We start from the raw sequence: 19499 nt of genomic DNA on the forward strand, positions 1-19499 counted from the left end.
GCCCCAAGGGGCACCCGCACGGGAAGATCCGCCCACCCACCAGATCAGACAATAGGGGAGAACTAGGAGAGTCCACCCAGCGACCACACGCACAGCCCCCGGGGCCAGCAGCGACAAACTCATGGGCCCCACCGGCACCCGCCATACCAAAGCAGATCAGGAAAGGGCACAGAGGTCTGGGCCCCCAGGGTGCACCCCCCCCCAGGCCAAAGTCCGACAGGCCCAGAGGCCCCGAGCCCCAGCAGGCAGTCACCAGGCCAGGCTGGCACACACCCTAGCGCCCAGCCCCAGACCCCGGGAACCTCCAGCACGCCGGCGGCCAGCCGCACACCCCACCGGGGGGCCGAGCAGCAGCGGGCCCCCAGATAAACCAGCAGTAGGGGCAGCCCAGACCGCAGCCTGACAAATACCCAAACATACACAATCGCACCATCCCACCCTCATCCTCACCCCCCTCAGTCAAAGACATACAAGGACGCCACATTCCACTCATACCCCCGATACACACTCTATGCCCCACAGGTCCAGGACATGTACCCACCCCCTAATGGAGGCCGCACACACCCGAACCCAGGAGGTAGACCCAATCATTCTCAGGTGGAGAGGAGCAGATAGCCAAGGCCCGGCCCGGGCCGCACCAGGACGCCCGGCCAGCCCCCTGCCACAGAGAAGCCACACCCATGACCACCCCACCACACCGCCAGCGACCAAGTGCACCCCCCCAGCCGTCCACCCCCGCGGAACCCAGCAGCCACCCCGGCCAGTGGGCCACCCACAGGAACCAAGAGCCACACCTCAGGAGACCAAGCAGCACGAGGTACACTTCGCTGCAGCATGCAGAATGGGGACCTTTCCGTCAGTCCCATAGTTTATATGGAAATGGGACTATTGCATTCCGGAAGTGAAGGTTGCGTGGGATTAAGAGAGCAAAGGAAGAAGAAAGGAAGAAGTTAGAGAGTTTCTTCTACTCACGCTGAAGTACTCAGAGCATTATTTATTAATTTCTTTTATCCACCTCCCCAAACACAGACCCTCAGGTTAACCTCACAGGTTTAATGCCTAAGGTTAACCTCACAGGCCTAATGCCTAAGGTTAGTTTGTTACTGTAATATAATATTAATATCCAAAAACAACAAAGATTTAATAAAGATTTGAAAATGAAAAAGGGACATACCACKTGACATAACACGTTGTGTAGCCATTTCCTTACTGTAAATTTTCTTTTTTTATTTTATTTTTTTATTAAACAACAAAGAACACACAAAATGATACAATGTACAAACAATAAGGCGTATTTCAAACAAACAAACTTGCATAAAAGAGAAAAAGGATGGGTGCAAATAAAGATAAGAAATTCCTTACTGTAAATTTTGTATTGTTAATGTTGATAGTGTTCGATAGAAAATAGTGTCACTAGCGCCCCCTTCATTTCCGGAATGCAATAGTACCATTTCCATATAAGGAATGGGACCGACGGAAAGGTCTGTCACCGCCCCGTTCTGCATGCTGCAGCGAAGTGTACTTGAGCAGCACCAGGGAGGATGGAGAGCCAGCCCCGCCCCCGGCGACCGTCCAAGCCCCGAGCCCACCCACAGCCCAGGACCGCCCTTCTTCAGGACCCCCTCCCCAAATGGCAGTCGTAAGGCGAGTAGAAAAGAGGAACAGAGCTTTGAATGACGTCAAGTTATATAGCCTCCGTTAGTCATCCGATTGGTCACAGGTGTGACTCTGTTGGTATTAAAGCTCGAACGGCGCGTGCGCGAAGGGAACATTCAGTGCTTTTAGCACCGCCCTCTGGTGGTCAGTAGGGATGAAATAGAACATACCTGAGACATCATTAGGATAACTTGTAACATTTTGATCTGTCAGAGCGAGGAGTGCATTTAGAAAAACCCACAACTGTGGTTAAAATAATGTTTTTTTAATTGTATCCTTTCTTGACATATTCTTTTAAAATTTATAAAACTACAATTAGTTGATTCAATAGCCTTTTTTTTCCTGACAATGTTTTGCACGTCTCCGCTGTCAGAGTCCAGCAGAACTGTTCCTGATGAGCGTGTTTCCTATCGGACGAATTTAAATGACGGACGTCTCCAACTCTAAACTCACGTGAACAACATGAAAAATCATAAAAACCGTAAAAACGGGCCTCAAAAGGCAAAATTCAAGCCAGGATCTAAAAAGAGAGAGAACAAATGCGTCGTAACGTTTGACGACAAAGCCAGACAGTAAGTTTATTTGTCATGTTGACGCTGTTAGCTATCAGCCTATCACAATTAGAGCAGATATATTTTTCTTAATCTATTTAAAGTTATTGTAAAGAACTGTTCACTGTGCAGCACACTGTGTGTTTTAAATATGGCAATGATAAACCAAATTACACGCAGGTATTTACAGTTTTTATTTAATATTCTCACACATGCTAATCTTGGTTATAAATATTGTGGATGCTAGTTTTCTAATTTGGTTTGACTAAAAAAAAACAACAACATTTAAATATTCAATTATGTGTTTTGTTTAAACGGCGTGTTATAGAAGTTTAGATACAATAAATGTGAATTTTTTATTTTTCTTCTCCAGAGACTATTTGACTGGTTTCCATAAGAGAAAGTTGGAGAGGAGGAAAGCAGCAGTGGAAGAAATTAAACAGAAAATTAAAGAAGAAAAGAGCAGAGTCCGAGAGGAAGTGAGTAAACATTTATTTATGAATCAGCACAGACCTAAATGGATGTTCATGTAAGCACAGGATGTGAGTTCTTCACTGTTTGTTTTATTTAGCGACATAAGGAATACGTGAAGATGCTGAAGGAGCGTACAGAAGCTCTCGGTGAGTTAAATTATCTTTTTTTTTGTCTTTGTTTTAACTCAAGTAATCAGAATCTGTATTTTGTGTTTAGTTTAATTTTTTTCTGTGCCCCTCTCCATCCTACAGCGGACGCCGAAGATGATCTGGAAGATGTAGTAATCAGTAAAACAGAGTCCATTCAATATGATCACCCAAACCACACAGTCACTGTGACAACCATAAGTGATCTTGACCTCTCGGGGGCACACCTGCTCCAACAAGCTGCAAATCATGTAAATATGTTTTTTACAAAAGTATCTGAGTAAAAAAAAAMAAACAAAAGGTTATAACTTTATCTCTGATTTTAAGGCTGATGGACAGAGTAATGATGAAGACAATGATGAAGAGGAAGAGAAAACGCCTGCTATGCCAAAAAAAGCAAAAGATCCCATTTTGAACAAAAAGTAAGCTGATTGTATTTGTTTCACAAATAAATCAGTATGGTTTTAGATAATGACCGCACACTCTGACTCATTTCTTTCTACTCCACTCTGGAGTGGTACCATAGTGACACAGTGGGTTTGTCTTTTTTCTTATTCATCTACCTGCTACACTCTGCTCTCTCTCCCCCCGCTGCAGGATCCGCTCCCTCACGGCAGCGCTCAGCACCTTCACCAGCAAGCGGAGAAGGAAAAGGAAAGGGAAAGGGAAGCAGGAAGACGGACGAGGCCGTCGGACAGGCGGGAGACCCATGGACACGGAGAGTAAACGCAAGAGTGGGAGGACCAGCAAGCGTCAGAGACGCCGGCAGACGGGCGGAAAAACGGACCATCAGGACTGAAAACATGTCGTTTTTATAAATATATCCCTGACTCAGGACTGGATCTCTGAAGAGCTGTGACCCTTTTGTGTGGACCTGAGCTCCTGTGTTTGTTTTTTAATGTCACACTGATTTCACTATGTTCTTACATTTGGATTAAAGGAAACCTTAATACTGACCTCATATCAGAGTCTTATGTCACATACAGTTTGCTCTGCTTGGAATTTTGTTCCTCTGYGCTCTATTGTTCAATTAGGAAACCTGATGCTGCTGTCAACATCCTCTGCAGTGCATCAGGAAATAAACCCTGAGCTTTGTGTTTCCTTTAAGCTCAGCATTACCTGCAAGTAATCAAAAAGACAGATTAATTTTTTTTTATTGGAGCAATCTGCACAACTATACAGCTATAACCCCCCCCCACACACACACACACACACAGAGCAGTGTTTACTTATTTACGTTAACCTGAGCCGGTGCCTGCCAGCTGTCACTACCTCAAGCGTTTCATTTCGTTTTCTAAAAGCTCATGATATTTAATCCAACCATAAGAGCCATAGCTCCATGCTGGCTCTGGGTTCTGTGTGTATGTGTGTGTATTCCAGAGTTAGACTGTTTAACCAAGAGCCATCATGGAAGCTTCAGTTTCACTCACTACGAGAACAGCCAATCAGATTGATCAGAACGCTGCGATCCCAGGAGCATGAGGAAGACCAGGCCTGTGTCTGACGGGGGTCCAATGAGCAGTTTATCCCCAAAGTTCAAACAGCAGGAGCCTCTCTTGTCTGGTAATTTCATTTTATTTTTCTGTGTTTTTCTGAAATCCATTTTGTGTTTTTTCAAAGCTTTATTGTTTATTCTGCACTTGCTTGGCTGTTATAGGGTATGCTTTTTGGTAAAAGCTAATAAAGAGTGGTGGTTTGTAGTCCTRTTGCTCTCAGTGCACTGCCTCTGCAAATGTACAGGATCTCAATTTAATCTTTGATGAATCATGAAATGAAGCAGTTGCTCAGTGCTCACATCTGCTGCAGACTCAATATTTAAAATCTGCAGTTTTATTCTACATATCTGCAGGAACATTTTAAAAATATATTTTATTACTGATATCAACTTAAAAAAATACATTTTTTTATTGCAATTTCTTAGGTCTCTGCATTATTCTCATGTATGTTATTTCTTGACCTTGCATGTGTTTTTTAGTCACCTATGGGATAATGAGCACCTTGCCCCCTCTGGACCCACCATGCCCCTCTCCAACAACGAGCCCATCTGCCCAAAGTTCCAGCCCAACATCTTCGACCCCTCCCGCTGCCACGACTGCCTTCGCCAGAGACACCTGCACACCAGCTCAGGGGAGAGCCCCGAGGCGGCCCCTCAGCAGAAACCCTTGTCAAAGCCTGAAACTGGGACCAAAACTGGAACCGATGTTGGGATTGGAAGTGGGATTGGGTCGGGCAGAGGAGTGTTTCTACTGACACCAATCCCCTCCCAGGCAGAGGAAAGAGACACCAACAGCAGCAAGGTAAGAATAAAAAAAGACAAGATAAACCAAGAGATTATGCAATCGGGAGGAGAGCTGATTTGTGAGGAAGCACGAGTGCAACGTGTGCTCACTGATGGGTTTTACTGGATGTGAGGGAAGCCTGACAGGCAAGATGAGTACAGGTCAGGGCAGGCAGTCCTCRTCTGTGAACTCATAGTTGCTTTCAAGATTCTGCACAAGTTTTTAAATCTGAATTCATAGTAGACACATTCTTATTTGACCCAAAACTTTGTAATCAAAAACTGCTAATTGAAAGCAAATATGTACAGTTATGTGCGAGTTTTGTTGCTTTTTAGTAACAGAAGACAGAAGATGTGAGGTAACAGTGTGGAGTGTGGGGGGGGGGGGGTCACTAGTGGCTCCCATTATAAATAGATGAAGCTGGATCACTTACCACTCTCTTGGGAATCACTTGTTTCACAGAGCTGCAGGAAAACTAAGAAATGTTTCTGAGCAGCATTAAAACTGTGACACTCTCTGCTGGTCCTTGCATATTCTGTTATATGTGTTCTTTACTTTGTTTTGGACATTCTGAGTTGAGTTGAGCTCCTTTCATTTCCTTTTAAAAGATGTAAAGATTTTAGTGTTTTTTCCCCCCATCTGACAGATAGTTTTTTTTTCTTTTTAACACCATGTAGTTTAGAAGAAGAGTTTGAGGTAAGAAAAACAAGAATAGTGATGAAAAAATAATGAGGAAAAGCCACAAGGCAGGTCAGGTTACAAAGGTGTAATCCTAATCAAACAGCAGAATAAATGTGTTGGTCTGAGATGAGAGACAAACTTCACTCTTTAATCTAGAATCAGGCAAAGATGTTTCTACTTCTTAACGACTGCCTCGTGTGTTTTTATGCTTTTTAAATGATTCTCGTTGGTCTCATCACAATGGCTTTTTGACCTTTGCTTTGGAGACACGGTCTCTTTCAACATCATCTGTGTGACTTGGAGAGAGAGAACCCTCGCTGCAGCGATGTGATTGGCTCGTATGTTTCCCTGTCACCCTATCAGGAGGACTCTGACGGTCTATCAGTGGTGAGTAGCTACTGTGATGTCAATGGAGGTCACGCGGGTTACGATGAGACCTCTTTGTGCATCCTGAGCCCAGACTGTGAGCTTTATATTTGTGACGGCGACGACGACCACAGCACAGACAGGTAAGAAAAGACAGAAGAATGTAGGTTTTACATGACTATGTAGGCATTAACTGTGCTGAGAAGCTACATCTAGACATGCACTGGATAATTATTTTAATAACCCCATCTCATCTGATGCATTTTTGTGACTTTCCGTTCCTCGTCGGATCAAACACTCGGCTCTCTCMCCTTCTCATCTCTACTTCTTCTTACCTCCTCTTCCACGCAGCTGTTGGGACCAAAGCGCAGAGTTCAGCAGTTCTGTTAGCGTTGAGGACGAGTACTTGGCTATTCAACGCCGTCCCACCAAGTTCAGCATGACCCGGCTTGACCCTCCACCTCACCGGCCCAACCCACGGGCCTGGATGGAGGAGACTCGAGGCAGCAGCTTCCCTGGACGCTCAGGTACATTCCKTTTTTCACTGRGTTCGTTTTGGGGCAATTAAAATACAGTAGAACAAGTTGGAAGAGAAAAAAAAACTATATCAGGTGATAGCTTATTGTTCAGGATGTTCTGTGCAGTTGTAGACTCTTCAGTCCTAATGGCTTACTACACTTGACCTATCTATATCCAATTACAGCCAGAGGTGTCTTTTACTTGGCACTATTTGCAGTCACCAGCTGAGGTGTCAAAAAGCAATTAACTGTAATAAAATATCAGTAGGTTTGTGTCAGAAAACCTACAGGTGATCTTTATGCATCTCTTGTTTTTTCTGTTTTTTCCTTATTTATATTTTCTTCAAAATCCTTTTTTTTCTTTCCAGGATTAAAAGAAGAGAAGCGTGAAAGTGGCTACTACTCCCTAGGGAGGGCAGCAGGTGTTCGTTCCCTGTCTGAATCAAGCCCAGCTTCTCCTTTTCGACACTTCGAAAGAGGTCATCCCATCTTTGGCCACAGGAACGTTGAGCCCAAAGATACTGTCCCCTTCAGAAACCCAAATCTCGGCGTGGCCTCCGAGAGGTTGATACCAGAGGTTTATGATGAGGACTTACCTGAAGAAATCCCTCCCCCTGACCCTTACGAAGTTGCGGTTGAAGTTGAGGCACAAGTTGGACCCCGATCCCCGAGCCCTACCCCTTTTAAGATAGCAGAGTCACTGGCCTCAAGTGGTCGAAAGGGTTCAAGTCGAGGAAATCCTTCGTCTCATAACATCCCCTCTCAACAGTTTGGGCGATATGATTCCTCGAGGCAAAGCTCAGCCCTGCAATCTCGCTCTTCTTCCCCCTCACGTGGAAATTTTCAAATGAGACGCAGTGAATCCAGCAGCCTTCTAAGCGGGCAAAACTTTGACAGTGGAGGATGGCCTCAAGGGACAACACCAGGATTGAGAAGCTCCTTGCAGAGCACACAGGGGAGACGCTTTGAATCAGGGACTCTACCAAGAAACTTCAAATCGTTGGCTGGTCCAGTCAAAACCCAAACCAGTGCAATTTCTGATTTTAGGGGTGCTTTACGAAAAACTGAAGTGAACAGTTCTTCAGGTGGACGAAGTGCTGACATCAGAAGTTCATCTCCCCCAAGGAGCGATCGTAGCTCTTCAGCCCCGATGTCTAGTTTATCACAAGGACTTGGCAGCAGCAGTCGTACTTCCTCTCCATCTAGGAGATCTTCAGACCGTGTGAGCGACAGTCGCACTTCCTCACTGCCGAGTAGAAATTTTAGCGCATTTAGTCGAAACTTCCTTCGTAAATCTGAATCAGTTATGTCTCTAAATGAACATAGTCATCATGGACGCTGTGGATCCCCGGTAAGAGAGGGCTATGGCATCGAAAGCCAGGCTCAACTGCGTAACCAATTAACTAGAAATGAACAAGAACAATGTGAAGACCTTGATGTGTCTCCATCTAGACAAGGATTTGACAGAATGAGACCATCCATACTTCGCAAAACCGAGTCAAGCACAGCCAGCAACAGTCAAAGTTGGAACAGCCATTACTCTTCTCCTGGAAAGAGAGGTCATGAATCTGTTAATCAGCATCAGTATGGGGAAAGGGACCTCAGTGTTCGTTCATCAAATGATCGTGGTTATGAAAAACGTAGCTCATCACCATCAAGGATAAGCAATGAAGCTCCTTCTCAGTCACTGCTACACAAGTCTGAAATAAACAGTGCTGTAAGAAGCCACAGCAGCTCCAGCTACTCGACTTTAAGGAAGACCTATAATGCCCCTGACCACCATTCACATCAAATGACAAAAACTGGTATCACCCTCAACAACAAGAATCAGAACACAAGCTTCTCTCCTTCTCGAAAAGGCAACAGTGATCCACCAGGTTACTCCGTCCTCAGAAGTGCTACCAATGGAGACTCTGCTCATTCCTTTCAGAGAAAGATCACTGCCAGTGAAACTAAAGCTGACTCTGATCGCTCACCAAACTCGTGGAGGGGATCTGCTCATTCCCCGCGCAGCTCCTCACCATCTCGACCCATCCCTAGAAAAACTGTAAATAGCAACAGCACTGCTTACGTCCCTTTGGAGATGACCAGAACTTCTGGCAGCATCAGATCTGCACATGGTAGACACGAGGATCACTGTCCCCCTTCAAAAGATAAGAGGTCCTCATATCGTGCACAAAGTCACTCTCCTTCACCCCAGATTGATAGGAAGTCATATCAACGTCCAAGAAGTCCCTCTCCTTCACCTCAGATTGATAGGAGGTCATATCAACGTCCAAGAAGTCCCTCTCCTTCACCTCAGATTGATAGGAGGTCATATCAACGTGCAAGAAATCCCTCTCCTTCACCACAGATTGATAGGAGGTCAACTCAACGTCCAAGAAGTCCCTCTCCTTCACCACAGATTGATAGGAGGTCAACTCAACGTCCAAGAAGTCCCTCTCCTTCACCTCAGATTGATAGGAGGTCAACTCAACATCCAAGAAGTCCCTCTCCTTCACCTCAGATTGATAGGTCATATCAACATGCAAGAAATCCCTCTCCTTCACCACAGATTGACAAGAGGTCATCTCACCGTGCAAAAAGTTCCCCTCCCTCACCTCAGATCGATAAGAGGTCATCTCACCGTGCAAGAAGTCGACCTCCTTCACCTCAGCTCAGCAAGATGCCCTCGCATCATATCCAAAGTCCCTCTCCTCCACCCCAGATGGACAAGAAGCCCTCCCATCGTGCACGGAGCCCCTCTCCTCCACCTCAGATTTATATCCAGAGCCACACCTCTTCGCAGAGTTCCATGGAGTCATCAGAATCGAGCCGGATCTCAGTGGGATCAACAGGACGGAACAAGGAGGAGTACGCCATGTTGGCCGACCTGCCAAAAGTCAAAAAGATCCATCAGAAGGAGGAGCCAGGCCACACGGGGCGTCCACAGAACAGTCAGCCTGTTCGGAGGCAGGAGCTCTTTAAACCTGCCAGGTTGTTAAATACTAAGCTATGCTGTTGATTCCCGACACATATTTAGTAACTGATGATGATTTTTTTTTTGCTACATATTGGAGCCAGCTTGAACTGAACTTTTCTTTCGGTATGCCATCAGATTTCACCTGATTGGGCACGCTGATAAACTGTTTGTGTCGTTTCAGTCACTCCCTGAGCAGGCATCCCTCAACGGAGTGGGACGATACATTGGACACAGACAGAGAATGGCACTATGGGGGCAGTGGGTATCTGTCTCGAGCTCAGTCCACTACCTCGTTACAGGTAGGACAATTGGGACCATATTAGGGGTCAACATGTTAAATTTCAGCTTGTTTTTTAAAATTGTGTCTTACTAGACTGAATTTAATAACACAAAATATACGTACAAGAAAAACGACATTTATCAATGCCATTACTACATACAGTGAGCCAATGGGTAGAAGCAGAATAGTTGATCCAAGGGACAAAGTTTAAAACCCTGTAGTGGTATTCCCGCTGCATTAAGCACCTTTTCTTTTACACAATAGAATTCAGTGTGCAGTTGCAGCTTTTTTTTTTTACCTGCTCCATTTGTTAATGCTTAACCACATCTTCCACATACACCTGATTTGGAAAAACCCTGTGAACATCAAGCTATGTGGAGCTTTTACTTTTGTTTCTTTGTGTTTGTCGGACATCGATTTTCGTTATAACTGCACACTGTTCTTATCCAGAGGTCTGGCAGTCCCACGGCAGACGAGGGCAGTTCTTGGAAAAGTAATCGGCACAGATCAGAAATGCAGGTAGGTGCTACTGCATCCCGCATGTTGAAAAGTAAATTTGTGTGATCAGGTGGAGCAATCTCCCATCTGCTGCATCATATAAAGGGCAAGGTTTGTTTTCTTATTAACGCTAAAGTTTGCGATGCGTTTAATAAACTCAAAGCAAGCCAAGTTTATGGTCCCTTGGTCGATTTAAATAAACGCACATTTGTTACATATTTACAAGTGTTCACACCCTCTTTATGTGTTTGGCTTTTATGCACATGCTAAGCTGTTTAATACATATTTTTTTGTGATTAAAGGTGCAAATGCAGAGGGATTAACGCACCCTTATTTTTTTGAGTGGCTGTTAATCTTACATTTTCATCACAATTTTCAATTCGTTACTTATCTCATAGTTTGAGAAAACCCATGGAAATGTGTGTTTTGACTTTTGGTAGCAGTACAATGTAAGACATAAAAAAATGTATTTTATTCCTACAAATTTGACACTTCTTATAGAGTTGAAATATCAGTCATTTTTATTTTCAGTGTATCACTGCTACATGACTCGTGGTTTTATTTTAAGTCCCCACAGAGTGCAACATACACACACATTGACTTTCATTGTGTCTTTTTAGCTCATCATAAAACACTGTTGTCACATAGGAATGTACACACGGGACAATCCAACACTTCTCCTGCGTATGGTTCAGGAATATGTCAAATAAAACTTAAAGATTTCGCACAGTGACTGTCTATTTGAGGCTTAAATTCTGCTCTGCACTTCTGTTTACCTGTCAAATAAGGAGCGCTGTCACAAAGTGACAAACTTAAGTGTGTGATTATGATAATTCTAATGAGTCACTAGCAGCTTTAATGTTTATTTTGATATTATTTTTCTTCACACTTCTGTTTTTGTTTGATTTTACTGTCATAAATAAAACACGCATATTTTGTATTATTCACCAATTGTTCCATATTTGAGGTTTTATTGCAACACATCTGTAACTAACATTAAACCTTTGTATTACAAAAAATTATAAGAACTTTATAAGTCTTAGAGAACAATCTAACAAATTGTTTGAGGTCAAAAATTTTGAAAAGTAAAAATTTTGTTGATTTAAAAATGCTAGTTTTGTGCATAGGTAAAATGAAATTGCCACCAAATAATTCACGTTTTTTTAAATTGCAGTCCAGTGATGATAACGGTATGAAATTTAATCTGAAATGTTAATTTGCACAAACTAGACCAGATGTGCCCAAAGTAGGGCCCGGGGGCCAAAACTGGCCCACCGAGCCACTTCTTTGGCCCACCAGCAGTTGTCCTTGTTACTAGGTTGTAATTATGTTAAGATTAAATATGAAATACGAGTTATTACAAGAGGCATTTAGATTAGATTTAAGCCAATATATAGATTTACACACCTTATAAGACCACATATACTCCCATGAGTCTTTGCTGCCTGAACACATGTTGAATTTTCTCCACGTCCATGAGCTGAAAAAAGTAAATAAAGAATGTGGGCAACCACACTGCTAGCTTAATCATAAAAAATAAAACAACTTTACTTAAGTATTTGCATTTTTTATATTATTTCATTTGGCCCACGGCCCTCAGATTGATTTTAATTTTGGCCCTCTTAGGAAAAATGTTTGGGCACCCCTGAACTAGACCAAAGCATCATCTCGTACAATTATGAAATGATCTGAATGATGACATAAAAATGTTTGATTACACAATTTAAAAACTTTTTAAGGCAAAAATTAGATATGAACTCAATAATTAGGATTGATGTTATTGGTTGCAATTTATTTGTATTTTATTCTTTTTATGTTAATGTCAGCGTGGCCTTATAAATATTTTGAAATTTATTATGAGAAGGAGATTGTTTTTTTTCTGCTCCATTTTTACTTACTTGTTCTGTGTAATTTTGACGAGTTTTGTTAGTTTTTTGTATCAGTGGATTTATGGTCAATTTGTGAAGCCCCCAGTGAAACATCAGGGAGATTTTTTATTTTGCGTTAACTCGCAAATGTTTGGTGTTACCTTGCAATACTTTTGCATTTCCACACAAACGTTTTGCCTTCTTGTCACCACAAGTTGAGGTAATATTGCAGGACTGTGATATTTTTATTCTGAAGCTGATTTAAGATAGTAACTCCTGTATAATGGTTTGTATGTGAATTAATTAATAAATTGCACAACAGTAATGAACAACTTTTGCAAGGAAATGCAGTAGTATTGCAAGGTAAAGTATTGCAAAGGAACGCAAAAACGTATTGCAAGGTCAAGCATAAGTATGGGAAGGCTAAGTATTGCAAAGAAATGTAAAACTTTTGCAGGGGAATAAAAAAATTTGTGAGGTAATGCAGAAGAAAAAGAATTGCCCGTGTCCCCTTGTGCAGTGTTTCCCAAAGCTGGGGTCGGGACCCAAAGTGGGGTCCCGAAACATCAAGGTGGGGTCCTGAAAATATTTTAGGAATTAATGACATTTTTGCCTTAGTTGTTATAAAGGAGTGAGGTTAGTGTATTTAAAATGGGTAAATTTAGTATAAAAAAATATTGTTACTGTGCTCATGTTTTGTTGACCTGATACAAATGTTTATCATCCAAAAATAGCTGGGGGCACAGGTCTCTACTGTTATTTTGTGGGTCAAAAGCTGAAAATTTTGGGGACCACTGCACTTTGGTTTCCAAAGTTGGGCTTGGGACCCAATTATGGGTCATGGAGCACCTTGGATAATCTCCAGAAATCAATTTAAAGGGTAATAAAATAATTGCTGATGTAATATTTTTCCTATAACTATTACAAAAACACAAAATAAGTATAAAAATGTATTTATATTTGTGTCCAAGCTGTTTAGATTGTCAAAAGCCTGTGTTTTTTGGGTTATTAACAAAGTTCATGTACTCAGATCAGTAATATTTGGGGTCACAAGTTTTTGCCATGGAMATTTTGTGGGTCAGAAGATAAAAAGTTTGGGAACCACTGCCCTTGTGGACTCCGAAGTATTTCAAACTGTGTGAGTGAAATAACTAAATGAAAAATATTGGCACAAATCTTATTCCATACAGTTTAGACATCACAATGTTATCAGGTCATGGACAAAGGTTGGTGCATGTTGGAGTTTCAGCTGCACTGGCAGCACATCTTCAGAAATGTTTGTAGTTCTAACTTCAGCTGCTTTGTAGCCTGCYTGTAGTTTCTACCTAGTCATTTCATCAGATGTGGTCTGCTGGGGCATGTGTTGAAATTCCTGAACTGAAACCAGCTACTGAGAGGAGGAGGGTTTTACAGAGAAGGGGGAGCTTCACGTCTGTCAGGAAAAAAAAAAAGGCAAATTTGCTTTGCGTGTTTGAAAAGCAGGGAGGACTTCTCCGTGTTTGAGGGCTGCATTTATTCGCCTCCATGAAGAGACCCGACTCATATGTCGCTCGTGTTTAAAAGTTCTGCTCCTGGGACTCCCCGGACCTCATAAATATATAGATTTCTGTACAGAACCATCCTTGAGGTCTGCGTGTTTTCTTCTGAGCCGTCTCGGCGGATCCGCCCAGGAAGTGGCAGAGAGCAGCGAGGCTGAGCATTTTACACGCCTCCGCTTATCGACAGAAGTGTAGACATTAAAACAAGTTTTCTTCAAAGCGTCACCGTTTCATCCTCGTTCAGCGGGGGACAAATGCATTTTTTTTCTTTTTAGAGTAAAGAGAAAAAGTCCTGGGCGGTGAGGTTAAAACATGAGTTTGAATGGCGGGGGTTTATCTGAACGAGCGTAGCGGGCGCGAGACAGTAAGGTGCTTTTCGACCGAGAGCTAACCTGAAACCTCGGGTTAAGAGTATTTTTGTCTTTTTTTTCTTTAAACCACACCGGATCCTGTTATCATGACGGTAAGCTGCTCACCCAACAGTGTTTGTTTGCATCTTGAAAACAGTTTGTTTTTCCTGTCTTGTCTCTTCCTGAATGAATGTTTGTCAAATGAACTCTGAAGTTAGCTTATTTTCCTCAAAGTGCATTAGCTGCTAGCTGCATTTCTGCTGTGTTTATTTCACTCAAGACAAGGGGCGTGTTCAAAGCTATAAAACCATTTTTTATTATTTTGGTGTTTGGTTAATTTGAGGCTTGTGTATTTTAATTTAAAAGTGCCTGCTTGTTTGTGTTGGAGTTTGTCCTGTTTTTGTTGTTTGCAGTAAGAAGGTCCAGACCAGGGTTACATGTCCACAGCCAGCTGTGACACTTGGCTTCGTGTTTTTTCCACTTATCTTGTAAAAGTGAAACAACAGAAACCTCAAACTTCGACAAAGTCTTAACAACACGTTATAACTTTCAATCCCGACGTTTCTTAGCTGCAGAATATTTCATAAAGTTAAAATTTACAGGATTACACAGCCTTGGCAACAAGCATGGGAATTACTTTCTGTTCGAGACTAAAAGACTGTGGAGACTTTTCCCCCATTTCTATTTTACGAAAAATACAATTTGAGTTTCTTGTAAAAAAAAAAAAATTCATCATCATTTATTTTATATAAAAGATGGACGCTTCCATAGATTTCACACAATTTCACACTTATAAAGTTAAAAATCTAATGTCAACGCTAAACATTTATCATATATTGCATATCTTAGTCACAAGTGCAAGTTTTACTCTAAAAATTAGTTTTATAAATTTGACTTTATATTGAAAAGTGTTTGAATCGTGTGATTTGGACAAATAACTAATTACTAAATCAGTTAGTGGTTTTCTGTTTTTCCATATAGATGTTGTTATCGGTTAGCCATCTTTTATAAACACTACATACCAGTGGTTACCAATTTTTTAAATTATTTTTTTATGTTTTGACTCACAATTGTTGTGGAAAAGACTTGCAACCCCAACTATTTAGTTTATAAACTTTGCTAATTATAAAACAATGAATGACAACCCAAATCGCTTTAACAGCCATGGTACTATTTTTACAGAATAAAGATAAACTTTTCATATTTTGTGAAATGTATTTTTTTCTTTCAAGAGCCCGTGTTGTATTTTGCATTTTTACCCAGTCACACAGCTAAAGCGACCTGTAAACCTGTTCTTGTATAATATTCAAGAAATTTTGGATCCAAACTAAAGTATTCGGAGAAATGTCATCAACTGCTTTTTGAGATGCTCTTTTTGGCGTTGTGTGGACAGAGGTAACCTATTCAACAAGTCCTGAAGGACAAAGCTCTGGAAACAATACTGCTTTACAGTGACAGGACATCAGWGGTCAGGAAGAGCGCACGTCGTCTGTGTAACTAGAACTTCTTTTTAACCGTTCCCCCCTTCTTTAAAATGTTACAATTTCTCGTAAAATATGCCTTCTGCTTCCTTACTCAGCCTTATGGGCATGTAGAGACAAGTGAAGATGAATTTATGATCAGGTTAGACACGTCACAAGTTGCCCCTGTAGTTTATTGGTTAGATGGAAGAAGGAAGCTCGCAGGAAGGACAGGCAGTTATTTGTTTTCGTTTCTTTAGTTTTCTTGTAGCTCAGGTTTACTTTGTATTCATTGCCCTGCAGCTGTTTACTGTCAGTTACAGTCAGATTTGTTTCACTTTTTGTCCACCTAGCAGCACTTGGGTGTTGTATAAAATGTTTCAGATTATCACCAGGCCTACTCCTACAATCAGTCCTAAAGCTGCAGTCTATTGGCAGTCATCAGACTGTGACTGTTTTTGGATGAAAGGCATTTTTCACAATGGATGAGTTGTCCTGGGAAACCTGGGTGTTGCTGTAACGTACGGGAACTCCAACAGGACAAAACAAAATCCCCCAAAAGAAGTGATTTAAAGACGATGGGATGTGAGGAGTGTGTGGGAACAAACAGGACAGAATTAAATGTTGTAAAATAAGAATAAAATCAACACAAAAAAGGAGTAATGAGATGAGAGCAGAATGGCAGTGGGAAATGACCAAAGCAGACAGATTTTAATTTGAGGAATGTACGTTCACGTTACGAAGAGATAAGCAAAGGGTGGAATGTATGTTGCTTAATCTTAATCTGGGATCACCACATCTAGAGGTACCCCATGCACGTTTTTCTCTTCCTGTATTTGAGTTCGACACTGCAACAGAGCTGCAGCCTGTTGTGGAAACAGCATGCTGATGTGATGAACCCCTCGAGTGTGTTTGCAGTATTACACTCATTAAAAAAAACAAAAAACTTGTCTACCATACACGTTTCCTTGTGTTTGAACTTCCAGGGTCGTCTTCACCAGTTTCAGTCAGAGAAAAGCTCAAACAGTGGAAACTGGTTTATCTCCTTTGTGGTAAAAGAAGTCGACAGTATCTGTTGTCTTCATGACCTGAGGGGGGGGAGTGGTTCTCAGACTTTGTTAAATGTACTAGACCTGTTGATATGAGCTTGTGATGTATTTTTTTTGTCTGATCCGCTCATCTCATTTAGTTATATCCCCTTTCTTTGTGTTTCATCCTCCTCTTTGTAATCTGTTCAGTGTGGATTATAATTCGTGGCTTTGCACTAGGGTTGGGCAATATTGGCAAAAAATTCATCGCGATCAATTGTGCTATTTAGCCAATAGCGATTAATTTGACGATTAATCCCCTGGAGTCCCTGGACACCCTTATGTCCTGGTCACATGACCAATTTAGAGGGAAAGATTTGCTCTTTATAAAAAAATTGTTCCAAATTGTGTAAATTACAGATTTCAGGCTATACATCATATTTTAAATTGTGTTGATAGATAAGTAAATTACAGAAATTTATTTTTAATGTTCGTCATATTTGAAGCAGAGAGGAGCACCGAGCGGACTGACCGGAGTAATCTCCAGTCASTCTGCCTGCTGGTATTAATCATATTAATCGTCAAGTGCCAAAAAGTAATCGATTAATGTTTTTCTGACGATTAATTACACACGATACGATTACGCCCAACCCTACTTTGCACATGAATGGCCTTGACGACGTCGCACACTTCCTTCCTGCGAGTGTAGAGTTTTTTTTTCTCAGTCATTCAAATAAAGGTTGACTAAACTGACACCGTTTATTTTTCTTGGCAGCCGGACCTCTTAAATTTCAAAAAGGGCTGGATGTCMAAGCTAGACGACAGCGGGGAGGTGAGTGTCTCAGTTTGTAATAAATATTTGTCTCTTACTCCCCACATGCCAGCAACCCTCTTATTGAGGCGTTAAAAGTTTCTGTGTTGTTGTCACATTAATGTGTTGGTGGTTTGAAAGTACCAGGTGTCACTTCTCAAATGCTGCATCGCATGTCACACACCACATCCTGTGAGGGTACCTTCAGCTCTTTGACCCCGGGCTGAGTCTGAAGTTACTGTTATGATAAAGTTAACATTTGCTCTGGTGCTTTTTTTTTTTTCTTTAGTGGAAGAAACACTGGTTTGTTCTGACTGACGCCGGGCTCAAGTATTACAGGGACTCAACAGCAGAGGAGGTACTTTAAAAAATAAACATTTAAGCCAGCTTAGAATATTTTCAACAACTATGTAACCTTCAGTGAGCTGGAAAAGAAATGTGTCTGGGTGTGATGACCCGAATTGTTTTTCTGTGCAGAAAGATGACTTGGACGGAGAGATTGACCTAAAATCCTGTGTGAAGGTTTCAGAGTTTGACGTGGAGAAGAACTATGGGTTTCAGATACAGGTGACTGACGACTACAGCTCAAAACACTCTCACAGATAACATGTGCCGTTAGCTTTTAAAACTATGTCTGTTTTACCTTTATTAAAGAAACCTGACCTGAACACTAATGATTTTAATAACTATAGACCTATTTCTAAACTACCTTTTATGGCAAAAATCTTAGAAAAAGCCGTTTTTAATCAATTATYCACATTTTTAAATAAAAATTCTATCTTTGAGACGTTTCAATCTGGTTTCCATAGGCACCATAGTACTGAAACTGCTTTACTAAGGGTAGTGAATGATATTAGAATGAACTCTGATGCTGGTTGTTGTTCAATCCTGGTTTTGTTAAACCTATCAGCTGCATTTGATATGGTTGACCATAGCTTCCTAATCAGTTGCCTGCAATACTGTGTGGGTATGAGTGGAACTGCTCTGAAATGGTTTAAATCTTATTTAAATGATAGGTTCTTCTGTGTATCAATTGGTAACGGTTCTTCTGAATTGGTAAAACTTAMTTGTGGCATTCCACAAGGTTCARTTCTTGGCCCACTGCTATTTTCTATTTACATGTTACCTCTTGGTCAAATCATTCGCAAATATAATGTCTCTTTCCACTTTTATGCAGATGATACCCAAATATATTTATCCATTGATCCTTCTGATCTGTCTGCTCTAAACATCATAAGTTCTTGTCTTACTGATATTAAGGTCTSGATRTCAGATAATTTTTTATTGTTAAACAATAATAAAACGGAGATGTTGGKTTTGGGTCCTAAGGCTCATAGAGACTAATTCAAATTCTTAATTCTTCAGATTTTACTTGCTCCCATGAGGCTAGAAACCTTGGGGTGGTTCTAGATTCGGATCTGAGCTTCACTAAACATTTTAATAATAGTATTAAAACTGGCTTTTATCACATCAGAAATATTGCCAAATTAAGATCAATTATCTAATTTGCGGATGCTAYTTCTCTCATTAATGCTTTTATTTTCTGTCCTCTTGATTACTGCAATTCTCTTTTTGCTGGTCTGCCTAAAAAAAAACCTTAAACGCCTCCAGTTGGTACAAAATACAGCAGCTAGAGTCCTCACTAAATCCCAGAAGTATGATCATATCACTCCTGTTCTAGCTTCTTTACACTGGCTACCTGTGGTTTTTATGATTTTAAGATTACGTTTATAGTTTTTAAATCATTGAATGGACTTGCACCGTCTTATATTTCGTTAGCCAGATAGCATAATTGCCTAAGTCATTTTTGAACATTTTCGGAAAACAAGAAAAAACTATTTTTTCAGAAAGCATATTGGAATTTTTTATTAATATTGTAACAGAAAGTTCAATGAGATGTGTGAACAAGTGTCCAAAAAAGTAAGACACAACACTGATTGCATAACAAATAAAACTGACTTTGACTTAGGCAAATTTTCTCTTACATATAAACACAACAATACCCTAACCAATGTTGGTTTACTCTCCTAAAC

General features: G+C 41.2%; 2 protein-coding genes across 2 annotated transcripts in view; both read left to right on the forward strand.

Moving 5' to 3' along the window:
• Positions 1 to 1845: 1845 nt before the first annotated feature.
• Positions 1846 to 3786, forward strand: nol12 (nucleolar protein 12). Its single transcript, XM_014012932.1, has 6 exons — positions 1846 to 2228; positions 2581 to 2686; positions 2779 to 2827; positions 2933 to 3078; positions 3155 to 3249; positions 3425 to 3786. Exons 1-6 carry the CDS (start codon positions 2119 to 2121, stop codon positions 3624 to 3626), a joined length of 708 nt encoding a protein of 235 aa, XP_013868386.1. The 5' UTR covers positions 1846 to 2118; the 3' UTR covers positions 3627 to 3786.
• A 237-nt stretch (positions 3787 to 4023) lies between these two features.
• Positions 4024 to 19499, forward strand: part of LOC106520706 (TRIO and F-actin-binding protein) — a 24070-nt gene continuing 8594 nt past the window's right edge. The window contains exons 1-10 of the mRNA XM_014012931.1: positions 4024 to 4390; positions 4803 to 5124; positions 6151 to 6296; positions 6505 to 6680; positions 7040 to 9647; positions 9815 to 9932; positions 10364 to 10432; positions 17431 to 17487; positions 17756 to 17824; positions 17944 to 18033. Coding sequence (XP_013868385.1) covers positions 4846 to 5124; positions 6151 to 6296; positions 6505 to 6680; positions 7040 to 9647; positions 9815 to 9932; positions 10364 to 10432; positions 17431 to 17487; positions 17756 to 17824; positions 17944 to 18033 — 3612 coding nt within the window. The 5' untranslated portion in view covers positions 4024 to 4390; positions 4803 to 4845. The remainder of the gene's footprint in view (positions 4391 to 4802; positions 5125 to 6150; positions 6297 to 6504; positions 6681 to 7039; positions 9648 to 9814; positions 9933 to 10363; positions 10433 to 17430; positions 17488 to 17755; positions 17825 to 17943; positions 18034 to 19499) is intronic.

Source organism: Austrofundulus limnaeus, unplaced genomic scaffold, assembly GCF_001266775.1.
Source record: "Austrofundulus limnaeus strain Quisiro unplaced genomic scaffold, Austrofundulus_limnaeus-1.0 Scaffold96, whole genome shotgun sequence".
NCBI classification, from domain to species: domain Eukaryota; kingdom Metazoa; phylum Chordata; class Actinopteri; order Cyprinodontiformes; family Rivulidae; genus Austrofundulus; species Austrofundulus limnaeus.